General features: G+C 35.0%; 1 protein-coding gene across 1 annotated transcript in view; it reads left to right on the forward strand.

Moving 5' to 3' along the window:
* Positions 1 to 18,439, forward strand: part of LOC135222046 (nuclear inhibitor of protein phosphatase 1-like) — a gene marked incomplete at its 3' end in the record, with an annotated part of 36,163 nt that extends 17,724 nt beyond the window's left edge. Inside the window, 3 exon segments of the mRNA XM_064260181.1 lie at positions 3,928 to 4,131; positions 14,871 to 15,083; positions 17,348 to 18,439. Coding sequence (XP_064116251.1) covers positions 3,928 to 4,131; positions 14,871 to 15,083; positions 17,348 to 17,491 — 561 coding nt within the window.

Consider the following 18,439-nt stretch of genomic DNA (forward strand, 5'->3'; position numbering starts at 1 on the left):
CATTGGAAATAAATCCCCATGAATGTATTCCTCAGTTATTGGCAAGGGTTCCGTTCCTGGCTGGGTGCCATAAAGCGGAAATCGCCATTAACCGAAGCATGAAAGTCTAAGTTAGTAAAACATACTATGGCGCTCTTATGAGGTGCGATAAGTGGTTATCGGTTATCGGTGCCATAACAGTGTCATAAATGTCTCAGCGCCATAAGTATGTTTTACTCCCTTAGACTTTCATGCTTCGCTTAATGGCGCCTGGCCAGGAACGGAACCCCTGCCGATGACCGCTATGGCACACCACAATAGCATGTAGTGCGCCATAGCGGACTGGTGGCTTATGTGCCGATAACCAAATGTGGCGCCATAAGAAACCTTATTTTTCAATTAACATTTTCAAAATTGCCATAGGGAGAAGCAGCCGATAACCTTGGACTACCTGTATTAGGGATAACTGGGGAACTGTCAATATCAAAAAACACTTTAGTATGATTATAAAGTACTACCAAAGAAATATTGACCTTAAGTATGACTGGGAACTACGAATAATGACTAGAGTGCAAATGTTTTGGAGGCAGAAGCACTGTCTGAAACTGGCAAAAACACACGGACTTCATTCGATTCACTATAATAAATAAAATAGCTGCAAGTTTTAAAAACAGCTTTGATAATTTACAAAAGAAACATATCTCTGAATTAAGTTCCATTTGACAACTAAAGACAACATATGATATTGGTTAAACAAAATCAGCTGATTATTTTAGGAACCAGAATGCAAATGGCAGATCGATCTTTCATATTATATAATAAGATAATATGGTAATAATACATGCCATTTGATTAGATACAGTAAAACAACAATTTTATTAAAATTATCATTATTCTCTGTACACAACTATTACTTGATTTTGCTAATGGATATCTGTCAGTGTAACAACCTACCCAGGGCAAATCTCTCTCTCTCTCTCTCTCTCTCTCTCGCTCTCTCTCTCTCTTCTCTCTCTCTCTCTCTCTCTCTCTCCATAATACTTATGATGGTGCTTCATCCTCCACTAAGAAATTATGGGTTTTAGAATTATGGATGAAGCCATTGTAAGCCTGTACTGACATAAACAACAGAATCGAGAAACAGCTGATTGCCAAGTCACATTGTTAAAACCTGCTGATTCTCAATGGTGGCTTCCAAAACTAAAACTAAATTACTTTTTCCTCTTTCTTCAAGCAGTGGAGACGTGAAGACGGAATAACAGTCTACTGAAGCTGCAGGTTACAGCTGAGGCTGAATAAAATTAATAACGGGCAAGTGAAAAAGTTATGTCTGAAACTGGCGAAATCACACTTAATGCTTACACAATCAAGTATTGTGCATGTTTTAAACCGAATTTTGTTAATTTACAAGAAAAATTATCACCGAATTACGTCTCTTTTAGCAGCTAATGGCAATGAAGATATCGATATTACTACTCAATCAGCTGAGAATTTGAGAATGTAAACAATCGTCAAATACAAATGGCTTCTGATAAAAATGTTTCAATTAACTTTTACAAATGATTGTTTTCTCCAGAAAATGTTTAGGTATATATAAAAGTAGAGCATTTTTGTTTTTTAGTATTACATATAGAGACCGTACACTTATAGCAAAGTGATTTGTAATATAGAGCTTTTAGATTTTAGAATTACAGATAGAGATCTTACACCTATGACATAGTGGCAGCTCACTCATCCTAACATCTAATTATGGTAATTATCCACAGCAATTGCAGTGGGCCTCCATATTCAAGTTCCTCGGATTTGCAGACTCGCGTATTTGCAGATATCTCTCTGGAACATATTCCTCCATTAGTATTTGTGGGAAATTTGTCTATTCGCTGTATTTTTCTGTGGGAAATATCCACAAATTCCTGTTTTTTTATCTATTTCTTCATAAAATGCAGTTTTTGTGATAAAAATATTAACAAAACCAGGTACAAAAATTTTTTTTGTTTTTTTCTTGAGTTTTAACTAACAAAATAGGCCAACTATTTGTTGGTTCTAACTATTCGCAGGGGGGTCTGGTTCCTATCCTCAACAAATACTTGGGGGCCACTGTACAGTTGTTTTGTTTACAGTATCAATAGTTGTGTCGCTAGTGGTTCAATTGAATTACCTATGATTTTGACCATTATTACAAATGTTTTGTTTAGTGTCGAGTTGGGATGTTAGGTAACATTTGACAAAACTACCGACGCTTCTGGGGTTAGCCTATCATTGAAATTCGCAGCAGGATTTATGGTTTACTTTTTATACACGGCGTATAAGACGACCTCCCATTTTGGGGAGGTTTTTTTAAGGTTAAAAGGTTGCCTTATACGCCATCATATACAGTACGTATATAAAAATGTTATTTTCTTAATATAATTAAGCTTCATATATACTTAACAAGAAATGACAGACAGAATCAGAGCCCTCCCTCCTTCCCTCTTGCGGACATCAAACGAGTTGAGCTCTTCAGGTGTGTCGCACCGGTTCTTCCCTGAAAGTGGGCTGGGTTAGTCACCAATGCTAAAATAATAGAAGTGGTATGGCAAAATTCAAAATTTAAGCTGCCACACAAGTTGAAATAGCTATATAATTACGTACTTGGTAAGATTATATGAAACTATTTTATTATGAAAATAACACTTTATATTATAGCACAGGAATTTCTGTGAAAATTATCCCTCTGGCCTTAGCTGCACCCACTTTTAAGCCATTTACTGTACATACTTCCATTTCTTCAAGCTTGCTGTCCAATCTATCTACATCTTACTCAGTGTAACCTATGGTGTTCTCCCAATTCCTTGTACTTCATCTGCTTAATTTTTTAGATCGCCGTATTTTACAATCCAACCATTCCAACTCTTATTTTTTCACTGTCTTAGGCACTGATTGACCAAAAATGCCCTAGCACTTGGTGGCAGCTTAAATTTCATGATTCAGATAAAAGAAAAGTAATTACCTTGACAAAACCATTAATTTGATGTTGTGAAGAGCAGACCAGCTGCAGTGGTTATTTAGCAAGAAACACTGCAATTATTCTTGCTAAAGCCTCTTTGACACATTGCTAGTTTAACAGCCATTAGTACTAGTGACCTGTGAACTACACCTCTTCTTGCCCAAGGTCAACAATAACTATCCTAGTATCAACTTGCTGGGGTAAGTTAACTCGTAGCTAGCACTAGCGGCTACTAAACTAGCCACGTGCCAAAGAGGCTTATGAAACACCCGTCAAGTAGCGCACTCCAATTTTCCTCACATTTCCAACCAGTTTAAAACCTTTACCAAGCAGTAGCACGTCCAATAATTAGGCTTTTATTAAGTATAATTTGTCTCTGTATTTCCTTGGTGTATAGTTTTATTCAACCTCTCAAGCAATATGGTCTTTTATTCAAGAATGATGTATCTGGGATTTGTCATGACCACAAATTTACCTAACATAAATGAAGGGTTTCCTTTTAAAAAATCCATATTAATTATAAAAGCTTTTTCAACCTAATGACTCCCATTATGAACTTTATCAAGGAAACTTTCATGTTTTCTTCATGTGCTGTGATGAAATATTACAGAGAATGTAAACTATGGCAGCAGTTAGCATACATAAAGCTCTAAAGTACAGCAAACTTATGTAAATTGAGTATGTACAGTATAAGCAAGACTTGTTGATTTAGGAAAAAGGAGTATTAGTATTTCTGTTATCCCCTTATTTAAATTCTCATAGCTTAGTCTGTGCTTCCATAAGCATCATTATTTTCTCTCAAACAAGAGTTTTAAGCAAGCATTTATTTTTCAATGATACAGCTAAAATTTTTGGCCATTTCACAGTTTGTACTTTCCTGGTATGTATTTGGGATCAATTTTTTTTTATGGGACTTATTATGGAGTGTTCATTTGGACATGTCTTTGGGTTGACTTTCACAGAACCTCACTGAATTCAACACTGCCCACAATCGACGTATTTCCATGTTGGGAATTGGCGAAGATGATCCAAAACCGAGAGGGCGGAAAAGACACAAATTTAATGTCAGTTTTAAAGATGAAGAAGATGTTATAAATCCTGAAGATGTTGATCCAAGTGTTGGAAGATTTAGAAATCTTGTTCAAACTACTGTGGTGCCTTCTAAGGTAAGTGCTGTCTGAAATGAGTGAAATTTCACTGTATTTTGTAATGTTTTAAATACTAATTGTGAGCACAGTTACATTCCTATATGCAAAATTCTAAAAATGTTAAAGCTTTAAAATCTGAATTTTCTTCGAGGAAGTTAGAGCATCATCATAAAGTATTAAGTTTGATGAAATGAAATGCTGTCACTCAGTGAAAATTCATGTGACTTTCTGAACCAAATTTTGTGTGTGAAAGAGAGAGAGAGAGAGAGAGACTGACTTCCATATACAGGCGGCCCGCGGTTAACGGCGCAATCGCTCAGTGGCGAATCAGTTTTATGGCTGTCGTCAAAAATATTCATTAAAAAAATAAGGCATTTTAAGGTATTTTTACGGCACAATTTTCAGTCAACAGCGCTGCTAGTGCCGTTGTCTAACGAGTACATATATATTTGTAGAAATACTGTTCAGCCCATAAAGGTTATGCAAATGATATTAAAAAATTTTGAGTTAAAAATTTTTATTGAGAGTTATTACATAGGTATTAGGGTAAAATCTATGCCTCTGACACTGTTCTATGCCGAAAATATAGAGTTAAATGAGTGCAAATTTAGCTATGGATGTGTCGATTTATAAATGTTCATGCTTTTATGTTTAAAAGGTGTATGAAAATGTATTACGTATAGGTATTTTTATTTCTGCACAGAAATATGATACAAAGGCAGCTTTTGAAACTGGCCTTCACGTTATCAAATGCGATGTTTTTTCATATTCGTTCTTGTAAGCCGCCACCTGCCGCTTTTCTGAAAATAGTGCAAATTTAGCGATTGATGTGTCGATTTTATAAATGGTCATGCTTTTATGTTTAAAATGTGTATGAAAGTATATTACGTATAGGGTATTTTTATTTTTTTACATAAATATGATACAAATTAAGGCAGCTTTTATAACTACCCTCCACATTGTCAGAGGATGTTTTTTTCATGTTCGTTATTGTCCACTACTGTTCTGAAAAATGCATGGTGTTATTTTATTAAATTGGGAGCTAATTATAACTCATTTTGTTAATGAAACTTCAGCTTTTTGTTATAAGTTTTCATGCATTTATGTTTAAAATGTACATGAAAAATGTATTACAGGGTATTTATTTTATTTTTGTACATGAATATGATACATGGCGGTACGCATGTCCATTTGAAGTCTTTGTAACAGCCCTTCACATGACGAAGACAATAGGTTGTTCAATCGTGCCCGAATAATAAAATTTTAATTTATATAATTGAATCACATTTTTATAATAAATTATATTTACAATTGTTGCATAAATTTATTTTAAAAGACAAAATTTGCGTATGCAGTGGTACCTCGACATACGAAAGGCTCAAATTACGAAAAACTCGAGATACGAAAGCAAATACGAAGATTTTTTTGGCTCTCCTTACGAAAATACATAGTTCAAGTTACGAAAGGTTGTTGCTGTAAAGTCCCGAGATTCGCCCGGACCACCGAGAACAATTTTAAAACTCGCACGCCTCCAACTCGCCACCATCCTCCCGCTCTCTCATTGGTTCCTGATGCTAGTCACCCCATAAGATCCTGCTCTCCTATTGGTCAGCATCTACCCCTTGTGCTCTATGTGTTCTATTGGTAAAAGGATGCTGTAAATTGAAAAACTTACTCATGCAATACATTTAATAAAAAAAAAACATTAGGTAAAGATAGAATAAAGAATAGAAATGAATTGTCATACTGTTTGGTAGTTTCAGTAGTTGAAGAGAAATAATGGAAATTTATGGCATACTGTGTGCTAGGAAAAGTGATTGCTTGGCGATCATTCGGTACTCGTAAGTGCTGGATGTAAACAGAAGTTTGGAAGCTTTTTTTTTTGTTTGATTGTTTATTATAGTTAATGGTTACTTAATAATTATTCAAAATGAGTACATGCAATACATTTAATGAAAAAAATCATCGAAGCCAACAGATACGTATTTTCTAGAATTCTTCTTCTGTTTTAATATTACGTATGTTTCATTATAGCTGTCAGTAACTTGGTATCTCCATTAGGTAAAGATAGAATAAAGAATAGAAATGATTGGTTATTATACTGTTTGGTAGTTTCATTAGTTGAAGAGAGATACTAATGAAAATTTATGGCTTACTGTGTGCTAGGAAAAGTGATTGTTTGGCGATCGTTCGGTACTCGTAAGACTGAATGTAAACAAACGATTGGAAGGTTTTTTTTTTTGTGTGTATTATAGTTAATGATTAATTAATAATTAATTGAAATGAGTACATACTGATTATTTATACATTTTATTGGCATATTCTAAGCTTTTAGCTTCTTAGGTTTAGATGTCCGAATCATAGACTAGGCTACAGTAGCAACTGCTAACATAGGCTAGGCTTATTGCTGAGGGACATATGCTAAAGTCTTAATATATGCAGTAAAAATGGGGTTGAACATTACATGCAGTTGAATATTACTCTAGATGTACAGTATTTTGCCTTTTTGGAGTCATTTTCTTCCGTCGGATCGGCGTCGTAACCCTAGAACATGTGTTGTAGGCATCAAAATACAATTTACTGTTTTTGTAGGGCTCAGAACTTATTAGGCATTTTACATGTAAAATGCAGTTCAAGATACGAAAAACTCATGATACGAAGGCCGCCTCGGAACGGATTAATTTTGTATCTCGAGGTACCACTGTACATTCAATTTTGCAACTGCAATATGTTTGTTTTTCCATGGGGTACGAGTACAAAATACAACTGTGCAACTCGGTCGATTTTTGGCTTTGTTACTCGAGCACAAAATTGAGGTATGACCGTACAAGCTCGAGATGCCGCTGCTGCGTAGCTGGCATAGTGACGAAAATTAAGATAAGCATAGAAGAAAAAGTAAATATGCATCTTTTCCACAAATCCTTTAAAAAGTTATACATTACTTCACTGTATCCAATAATATTGTATGTATTCTCATATTATTGTATTATAAAATACTACGGCAAATTTAAGCCAGTATTCTGCGGAGCGGCCAATGTTTTGGTTTCAAATCAGCTGATGGCGAATACGAGTTTGTTTCACCATATTTAGCGCAATTCTGAGCGAATTTTCTTGCTTCTTGTTACCATAAACGAATATCTAGATACTTGACTTACATGAGACAAGGTTATTTTTCCTTATACGACGTGTTTTTAGGTGGAAATATGAATTGAATGTGTCATTGTGATTGTGAGCTAATTTTTTTTTCGTTAACAGATTACATTGCGACATTTTTATTGCGTAAAAAAATTATGTGATTCCGTTCGCAATTTTCCTTTGTATCATAGTTTTGATTAAAATTATTTTATCTCAATTTTATCTACGGTTGTGTTTGATGGCATACGTTTACTGGAGTTTTATCCTTGTTGCCAATCCACGATAATAGTCATTAGCAGCTTGAACAGTTTTCTCAGCTTCAGTTATAACTAGGTTTAAATTTAACAGTATATTTCCGGATTGATCTTTGATCTATATTGATCTTTGATCTATAGGGAATAAAGTTATTACATTAAAATATCTCGGTTCTATTCTACATAACGTCATTTATAACAACTACTGTATATTAGTGTACTATAGTACGATGCTTGAAATACAAGCCAAACGGATGTTATCGAATTCGGTTGTACTTAGAAAAAAAGAAGTTGTTTCCCGTTCGGTTGTTCATGGCTGTACACATTTACACAATGAGTATCAAGTGAAAACCATACTTTTATCATTCTCTTTTGCTGTTTTTGAACTTATGTAACTAGAAGATGGGATAAAGTTAGGCTATTGTAATTTGGTCTCATAAAATCGGATTATCGTAAGACGAATTATCTTAACTTGAACACTACAGCTATCTGTACACTGTATAAAACCTTATTATATCTATACATACTCTAGACACCCAAAGGATTAAAGCTAGGCTTTTTTCACTTTACAGTTTTTATAATACAATAATGTACTGTACAGTACTATTGTATAGTAAATTCTATACAGTGGACCCCCCATATTCGCGTTCTCCAGATTCGCGGACTCACACATTCGCGGATTTCTCTGGGGAACGTTTCCCTGCATTATTCGCGGAAAATTCACGCATTCACGGTATTTTTCTATGATAAATATCCACAAATTCCTGGGTTTTTTTATGAATTTCATCATAAAATGCACTTTTTGTGATAAAACTATTAAAAAAACCAAGTATGAAAATTTTTAGTGGGTTTTCTTCAGTTTTAACTAACAAAATAGGCTGTTTTTAGCATTTTCATAGGGGTTCCAAACATTCGCGGGTTCTAACTATTCCCGGGGGGGTCTGGTACGCATCCCCGCGAATACGGGGGGACCACTGTAGTACTATACTGAATAAATATAATTTTCCTTATTGCGCCATCGCGGGATTACAGCGCCATTTGACTGGTCTAGGGTGCTGTTAACTGGTCTAGAATTTCAAAAGAAGGTGTGCGGCGGACGTAGTCTTTAAAATCGCTTAGTGTCGAAAATCAATTAGTGTCGGTGGCTAGGAACGGAACCCCTGCCGCTAACCGAGGGCCGCCTGTATCCTTGTGACAGCAGGGAAATTTACAGATTACCTTCTTTTGTAATCATTGAGCTAACCTTTTTTGTAATCAAGCAAATCCTGGACAAGATTCTAGGACCCAAGGATCGCATAAATGACATTAACAGCTCCTCTCAGACTGAATGAGGAACAGTACAGGCAGTCCCCCACCATAAAATTGGCAATATATGGCGACATAACAGGCCGAGTTTTGGTTATCGGTGCCATAAGGTGCTGATGATAGAGTTATGGTGCCATAACATACCTAACAGAGGCACCATTAACCGAAACTTGGTGCCATAAGCACCATGAATTGCTGAGTTTTGGTTAATGGTGGTTTTTGCTTATCAGCACCCTGCTGAGAACCTGGGACTGCTTGCATTTGGACCTGCTTTTCTGTTGATGGCTTTGTCCCAGCAGAAATTTCTAATCACTCATGTTTATGAGACTCAAGTTCTTCACAATTGGACACTGTCATGCAGTACCTCAGAGGCGGAGTATTTATGGAGGAAATAGCCATTAGCAGTTTGTAAGCTATCTCCAGATTATACACTCATCCATGCCAGGCTGAGTTTGACTTTTGTGGTTAGTCTAGTGAGATAAACATTGAGTACCATTTCCTAGTAGCAGCCTCCCTTATGTTCCCCAAACATCAATAGTCTGTCATTCTTGAATTACAGTGAATGAAGTGCCTATACAGGCAGTCCCAACATTTATAATGGGTGTTCCATTCCTACACCACATCATAAGCCAAAAGATTGTCGAAAATCTTAAGAAAACCTTACTTTTAATGCTTTGGGTGTAATATTGAAAGCAAAGATTGCATTTTAATTGAGTTTTTCATTAAAAAATAACTCCAATTTTTTATTATTGTGCCAGTTTGGAGCCACATTTCTTCCATCAGATTGGCGTTGTAAGCATCATAACCCTGAAACATGCATCATAAGCCAGGAAATAAGTCTATGAATATATTTGAAATGTGTTGTAACCTTGGAACGTAGTAAGCTGGGGACTGATTGTGTATATGAAATGAAAAAATGAAGAGGAGAAAAATTGAATGACTGGAAATATTGGTAGATCACCAAATAAACAAATAGTTACTGGAAATAATGCATTACACTAAAATATCTTTTTGTTCTCTTTTAAACTTGCACGCAATGACATCAATAATTCTTCTAGAAATACTTTTTTCCAAGTTAATAGCAAGATGAATGAAAGACTTTTGGTACTAATTGATGTGATGATGCTGTACATCATTAGAATACAGATATACTACTGATGCTCTGTAAAGCATCCTGTCACTGAGGTGCTAAAGGAAGTTCCTGTTAAAATAGAGTTGGAGAAATTGGCTGAACTAAATTACTCTCCAGCATTGGTCAAAATCATTGATGGGAAAAAGGAATCCTCTACTTATACCAATATTGTCTCTGTGAAGACATACAGCGGAACCTTGGTTTTCGTACATAATCTGTTCCAGAACCTCCCACGAAAACCGAAACATACGAAAACTGAAACAATAGTTCCCATAAGGAATAATGTAAATACAATTAACCCTTAAACGCCGACTGGACGTATTTTACGTCGACATTTTTTGTCTCTCGGGTGCCGACTGGATGTATTTTACTTCGACATACAAAAGTTTTTTTAAAAATTCGCGGAAAAATACTTTTAGGCCTACCAGCAAAAAACTCTGAATCACGCGCCTTGGGGGATGCTGGGGAGTTCACGGATCAAGGTGGTGTTTTGTTTACAATCGTTACGCAGGCGCGCAAGCACGAATTTCTTTCTTGCCGCACTAAAAAGTATCTGTGACACATCTCGGAAATTATTTTGTCACATTGACATAATTTTTTTACCATTTTAAATTAGCCGTTACATGGAGTATTATATATGAAAATGTGCGCATTTTTATGTAGAATACAACCAAAAAATACTCATGATTGTAGCTTTTATCAGTTTTGAGATATTTTTATATAAATAACGATAAGTGCCAAAATTTCAACCTTCGGTCAACTTTGACTTTACCGAAATGGTCGAAAAATGCAATTTTAAGCTAAAAATCTTATATTTTAGTAATATTCAATCATTTAACTTAATTTTGCAACTAATTGGAAGTCTCTAGCACAATATTTCGATTTATGGTGAATTTATGAAAAAACTTTTTCCTTACGTCCGCGCGGTAACTCTTCCGAAAAAAATCATACATGTGATTGTGGTAATGTTTGCACCATTTTAAATTAGCCGTTACATAAAGTTTTATATATGAAAATGTGAGCAATTTCATGCACAATACAACTAAAAACAACCCATGGTTGTAGCTTTTATCAGTTTTGAAATATTTTCATATAAAAAATGATAAGTGACAAATTTTCAACCTTCGGTCAATTTTGACTCTACCGAAGTGGTCGAAAAACGCAATTGTAAGCTATAACGCTTATATTCTAGTAATATTCAAGCATTTACCTTCATTTTGCAACAAATTGGAAGTCTCTAGCACAATATTTCGATTTATGGTGAATTTATGAAAAAAATAACATTTTCTTTACGTCCGCGCGGTAACTCTTCCGAAAAAATCCTACGTGCGATTGTGGTAATGTTTGCACCATTTTAAATTAGCCGTTACATAACGTTTTATATAAGAAAATGTGCGCAATTTCATGTATAATACACAAAAAATAGTTGAAGGGTTGTAGCTTTTCTCATTTTCGAAATATTTGCATATAAATCACGATAAATAGAAAAAAAACCACGTTCGGTCAAATTTGACTCTACCGAAATGGTCGAAAAACGCAATTGTAAGATAAAACTCTTACAGTCTAGTAATATTCAGTCATTTATCTTCATCGTGAAACAAATTCGAAGTCTCTAGCACAATATTTAAATTTATGGTGAATTTTTAAAAAAAACTTTTACTTTTCCCTCCCCGCGCGCGGATTCTCCGCCACAAATCTCCGAAATGCGTAAGTTCCATTCTCGGAATATTTGCTCCATTTCATATTAGGCATTTCATAGAGTTTTATATATGAAAATGTGCGCAATTTCATGTAGAATAAAACGAAAAATATTTGAAAGTTGTAGCTTTTCTTATTCCCGAAATAATTGCATAAAAAAAATATCTATAAAAAAAATTCGACATTCGGTCAACTTTAACTCGTCAGATATGGTCAAAAACTGCATCTGTAAGCTAATATTCTTACAGTATAGTAATATTCAATTATGTGTCTTCAATTTGAAAGAAATTGGAAGTCTCTAAGACAATATTTAGATTTATGGTGAATTTTTGAAAAAATATGTTTACGTCCGCGCGTTACGAATTCATGCATTATTTTGTGATAATATTTTCTCTGTGTTGCTTTTATTGTTTTACAGTTTGTTATGTACCAAAATGATTGCAATTTAGTGTTCATTACAACGACAAAAAAAGTAACTTGTTACCTTTAACCGTTTTACGCACAGCGCGATTTGAATACAATTATATATGAAATTTCGTTTTTGCGCTATCATATATCACATTATTTATATATGATAATGATAATTTTTTTCATTTCTGATGGTTGCATACTAAACTTCAGGCAATGACAAAAAAAGGAGCTAAAAATAAACTCTTAATCTTGAAAACTAAGCGCGCTATGATTTAAAAAAAAATATTTTTTCCTCTTCCGCGCTCACTCTGAAACGTCTCCGGCACACGGGAGACTTTTTTTTTTTTACTGCTTCGGCGTTTAAGGGTTAAGGGGGCTGGCCAGCCAATGCCATTTTTTAAGGACAGGACTTTGACATTCATACTACTTAATAAGGTGACTTGGGACATCTCCAAACTGCATAAGATTTTTGCCTCTGACCTTCGGTTTTGTGACGCCAGGGCGATTTATCCCAAAAATAACCATTTTTAAAATTCTGTCTCCTCCTTTGATATTTAATATTAAGACCTTGGATTACTACCATATATAGACCTGATGTAGACCTCTAATCAAATGAAGAGTATTTTTTCTAAAAGTCACTTTTTTTCATTATGATAAAAAAATAAACCCTATAAATCAGGAAAAAATTTAGAAAAAAAAGAAACAAAAATTGGAAAAAAGAGCTGCACTTGATTGTTCTGTAATGTCTTCAAGTTATATACCAAATTTCAATGCTATAGCTTTAAAACTAAGGGAGAAGATAGAATTTGAAGGTCAATAAGTATAGTTTTGAGATACGGGCGTCAAAGTTTTCCTTTGTATTTTTACAAAGACGTTGTAAATAAATAATGATTATAATGAATTTATATTTCTTTTTTGGGTATTAATAAACCAAAACTATGTTATTTATCATAATTTAATCATAAATGAAGATCCGTTTGCTCATATATTGTAGCCTGGGGCACTGCGTCAGGCAAGACGGGGCACTCCTTCCTGCACAACTCTCTCTCTCTCTCCTGCACTAACTTGGCTTTAGAGCAAATTTTCTTCTTCTGTATGTTAGCGAGATGTTTTCCTTGCCTTTTCCTCTTTGGCATGATGAAATTGTTGCCGAAACAAAGATAAACAAACGTAAAAGCAAGAGAGAATGTCAGAGGTGAAACTCTAACATGAACTCTCTTTTTACAAAGACAATGTTAATAAATCATGATTATTATGAATTTCATATTTCTTTTTGAGTATTAATAAACCAAAACTTATGTTATTTATCATAAATGGAAATCCCTTTGCTCAAAGACCATAGCCCCGCCCTCTCTCTCTTCACTAACTACGCTAATGTCGCGGTTATTATGATATTCTGAACTCATATTAGAGCGAATTTTCTTCTTCTGTATGTTAGGTAGATGGTTTGCTTGTCTTTTCCTCTTTAACATAATGAAATTCAGGCCAAAACAAAGATAAACAAATGTAAAAGCAAGCGAATATCAAAGAGGAAACTCGAACGTGTAACCTCTTTCATTTTCTGCTTGCTTTGTAGGGTGGTAAGCTGAGAACCTTCCCTCCCGCGACTCATGGAATCACTACAGATGCCATTGGTCACAATTTCTTTGCAATAATTATCAAAATTTACGATAACAGAAGAAATATTGCATTTCTTGTGGGGATCAATGGTTTTTGCTTATTGAGTTAAGCTTACTAATTACCCTGTAACTACGAAAGTTAGAGGAATTTTGACGAAATATTTCTTATACACATTCTCCGTTGCCATACGAAGCTCCATGAATTTTTTCATGACTTTGCGTTTTTTGCCCTATACCCCTATGTATAGGGGTGCTGGCCAGTCCCGCTAATGCGTTCCAGACCCCCAAAAATATATTCTCAAAATACATTTTATAGGGAATAAACACAGTTTTACATACAGAAACAATGAGAAATAAATATAAATGACTAATGAAATGAATAAATGAACACTGAACATCACTCTTACCTTTATGGAAAACACCTGTCAGCATATGGAAGACGGAGAGGGGAGAGGGAGGAGGAGAGGTTATTGTTTGGAAGGGAATTCTCCCTCCAGAAGAACTAAAGGTATCAAGGACCTTTCTGGGGTTATTTCTCTTCGTTTTTTACTGGCACTACTTGAGGTTATTTCCCCACTTCGTTTTTTACTGGCACTAGGACCAGCTTGAGAGTTGCTGGACCCCTATCCCACAACAAAACTATCCAGAGACATTTGTTTGTGGCGTTTCTTTAAATTTTGCAGAGATGTGTATTTCTGGTGATAGAAGTGCACAAAAAGCCATTGGTCCTGTTGCTGACTAACCACTGTTTCCATGCAACGTAAAAACACCACACAAACAAGCAATGTTATTTATAAAAACAAATCATGCAGCAGGGTTTTGGTGTGAGATCAACTAATCGGTTAAGTCCTAGTTTTACTGGACTTCAGCCTTATGTTCCTGTGACTAAATTGTGACTAAATTATTGGTAATTTCACTTGTTTATTACCTAGTCAATTGATAGTCGGTAATAACCAAATAAATTGACTTCCTGTAGGATTGATTGTTGAACTGAAACGGTTTTCATCACAGACTAAATGGCTACAGCAGAAATTTATGCTTGTTTGCACTATTTGCTGGCCAGAATAAAATTTTCTCAGCTTTAGTCTGCAGTTTTTGTTTGTAAAGTATTATGTGTATCAAAACTTCAAGGTAAGTTAAGGAATGATCCATAACATTTATAGTTTAAAAATAGCTTAATTATTTCTGTCATTTTCTTTTCAGAAACGACGTTTGGATATTAGTGGACTCGTATCAAGTAGCAGTGTGCGAGAAATGGAGGGGTTAGGAAAAGCCATGGTGCAATTTCCCCGTAGTGATGGCTTGTATGGTGATTTGCCTCCTGAGCAACACAGTCATGGTGGTTCTCACCATTCGATGTTCTCCTCTTTGTTATCTTCCAAACTTGGTCTGCCATTACCGAATCCTGCTCCAGAGGTAATTTCTTTTTCTTTCAATTGGCAAATTAATCTGCAGATTTCTGGTAATATTCCATGCACTGGCTGACTTGATTTGACATCAGAATCGGTAAAAGAAAAATTTGTTTGAAGAATCAAGGTAAACTTAGAAGACAGATGATAAGTGAAAACCATGTACCTCTGCATATATTTTTATATTCACATTTAACATCCTGTTAAGGTGGTAGGCCTGAAAAAAATATAAAACTTAGAATTGCAGCTTCAAAAAAAAATGCTCCAAATGAAAAGTACATTGGTGCAGAAATAAAGAAGTGAAAAGTAATTAGCAAAATAAGGAACAGAACAAGGAGTATTGCGGAAAGAAGAGTAACCTAATAAGTGGCTTTATTAAAATTGAAAGTTTTCCAGTATATCTTACTTATATTTTTTGTATAGACACCTGTTATGGTAAACAACCAAAGGCTGAATACCTCGTAAAATGAGAAAAGCATAATTTTTTTTATGAAGGAAGGTCTCTTAATGTTAAGTTGGGAGATTTGCATAATGTATGGGTAATTTTTTCTGAGTAGTCGTTATAAATTATTGAAAAATATTTTAGGATTTTTTGCTACTACTGACCTAGGTAAGCATTCTTCGTTTTATTTCAGCCAGGGAATTTTAGGAAAGGTGATATTATTTTTATAACTAATATCTAGTTCAGATAGTGGATTTCATTGGGTGGAAAGTACTAGTTTGTGGTGTAAGTAATTGAATTTCAGCGTTGATGTTATACAGAGGTGAAAATTACTGCATGTTAGAATATATAAAATTAGAAACACCTAGTAAATGGTACACACTCACAATTAAAGGAATCTTATGATTTGTTATGCTGGGGTGGCAAAAATGTCACTGATCAGAAGGTAAAAGGTACTAGATTAGGTGATTAAATTCATGTACTATATAACACGAAGCAATTATGATATTAGACTCAGAGGACTGGATAAACTAATCCTTTATAATAATAATGATAAGCACTTAGGAAAGTGGAGTAAAATAGATGAGAAAAAGAGTGAATGAAAATAAACTAATGGCATATCACAATAATGGAAAAATGAGTTGATAAAACTTGGAAGACCAGCTGCATAACCTTTCTCGGTCAGACAACACTGAGGAATGGTGCATTGCCTCCCCTGGCCAGTGGAGAATGGGCTGGCATGCATAATAGTAAGACCTTTCATGTTTCAGTATCTATGAAGTTGATATGGCTTAGAGCCACTTGCATAGAGTAAGGCTATTTATGGTTGATAGGTTCTCAAAACAAATTAGAATACATTCTGAAGCTAGAGATAATGTGAGTACTAATGTTTAAAGGAAGAAAAGGGTTCCAAATTTTGCTCAGACATTTTTGAGAATTTTCCTGCAGTGGCTGTTATACATACTATGAGTACCACTATTAACCTACTTTTAGCACTTTGTTTTAAACTGTCATACAGTTTGTGTGCTCCAGATTTGTAGGCTCACATACTCGCAGATTTCTCTCTGGAACATATATAATATAGTATCCCCATTATTTGCGGAAATTTCGCGTATTCACAGTATTTTTCTATGAGATATATCCACAAATTCCAGTTTTTTTTTTTATCAATTTCATCATAAAATACACTTTTTGTGTATGAAAAAACCAAGTACTTATAGATATTTTTTGTGGGTTTTACTTGAATTTTAACTAACAAAATAGGCAGTTTTAAGCATTTTTATAGGGGCCTCATCTATTCATGGATTCTAGTTGGGGGGGGGGGGAGGCGGGTGTGGTATGCATCCCTGCGAATAGGGGGGGAACACTGTACAGGCAGCCCATGCTTATTGGCGATCCGGTTTTATGGCACTGGTCTAGAACCAAAAATCAGTGATTTTCGGTGCAACAATGCGTTGGTTTCCAGTTTTATTAGAGTTATGGCACCATTACATACCTAACAGAGGCGCCATAAACGGTTATCAGCGCCATTAGCACCATAAATTGCAAATTTCCGGTTATCTGTGATTTTTGCTTATCATCAAGGTGTCGGAGCGGAACTCCCCACGATAACTGGGGACTGCCTGTAGTATTCACATTAGCGCACAAAATGATCTAACACACAGCCAATACTGGAAGCTAAACTGCTTAGTTTTAAATCAATCCTGAAACATTTGTAAGTTGAAATCACCACTTTGAGAGGAAATCATGTGGTGCAGGTTATTATCAAAAGAAGTTCTCCCACTTTCTGCATGAAATTTTATACTTGGTTTTTCTTTTTCCAATTTCAGGTGGAATTAGCCCCACCAGAACCAGTTGCCCCAGAGATACCTGCACATTTACAAGTGTCTGTTGATCCAGATGAACCAAAGAAGAAGAAGTATGCCAAGGAAGCATGGCCAGGGAAAAAACCTACTCCGTCACTTCTTGTTTGAAGTGCCCCGTTGTTTTCTATACAAAAGTCAAGTGAATAGTCATCATCAGCTTAGTCTGTGTTTACTTACTTGACTACACATATCCCAAGGATGGATTTGTATTTTTCTAGAGTATTTATAGTTATAAACTAAAGAGAAAGATATTTAGTTGCACCTGTTTTTTAAAAAGCCTAGTTAAGCTGTGGCAAAAGCATTGCAGTCAGGGCATGATGAATCTTGTAATTCAATAGAGCATCTAATTTCCATTACAGAATGCACTTGGAAATAAGTGAGGTACCCAGAATACTTGGTCAGATATGTAAAAGTAATATTTATTATGCAAAATTGTTGCCAGAAATATTGCATGCAGTACTGCAGCATTGATGATACTGGATAACCAATGTACAACCATTTTTGTAAAGATTAGAAACAGTTTGTTCTTAGTAAGTTTCCTGATGGGAAATTTGTTATGTCTGATGAGTTGAACATAATTTTTTTTCTTTAGAAGCAATTAAAACTGCTGCAGGTTACTTTTAAACAGGTATTACCTGGAGGTGTTAATGTGAGTAACCTCAGATATGTTCCGTTGCACTTCATGCACATATACTAGTTGGAAGTTCATTTAGTACATTTTTTCAGTAACGATTTACAATTAACCCTATATTATTTGCATTGTGTCCTTTTCGGCGACATGCATCTTGAGGTAAACTTTTACATTGGCTGAGGTTCTTTTAATAGTTACTGTTATTACAAAGGTGTTACTACCAAGATGCTAAACTACTCTGATACTTACACAGACTATGCACGTCCTCTCTCATCTAGAAGGCAAGACTCATTGAACCTCTTTACCGAAAATTTATTATTGAACATGCGCACACTACAGCTTTGGGAACTAATAGAAAGCAACTTACATGTTATTGCACAGCACAGTATAATGCTCTTCAATAAAGCTCAGAGATAATTTGATTA

This window comes from Macrobrachium nipponense, chromosome 3 (genome assembly GCF_015104395.2).
Source record: "Macrobrachium nipponense isolate FS-2020 chromosome 3, ASM1510439v2, whole genome shotgun sequence".
NCBI lineage: Eukaryota > Metazoa > Arthropoda > Malacostraca > Decapoda > Palaemonidae > Macrobrachium > Macrobrachium nipponense.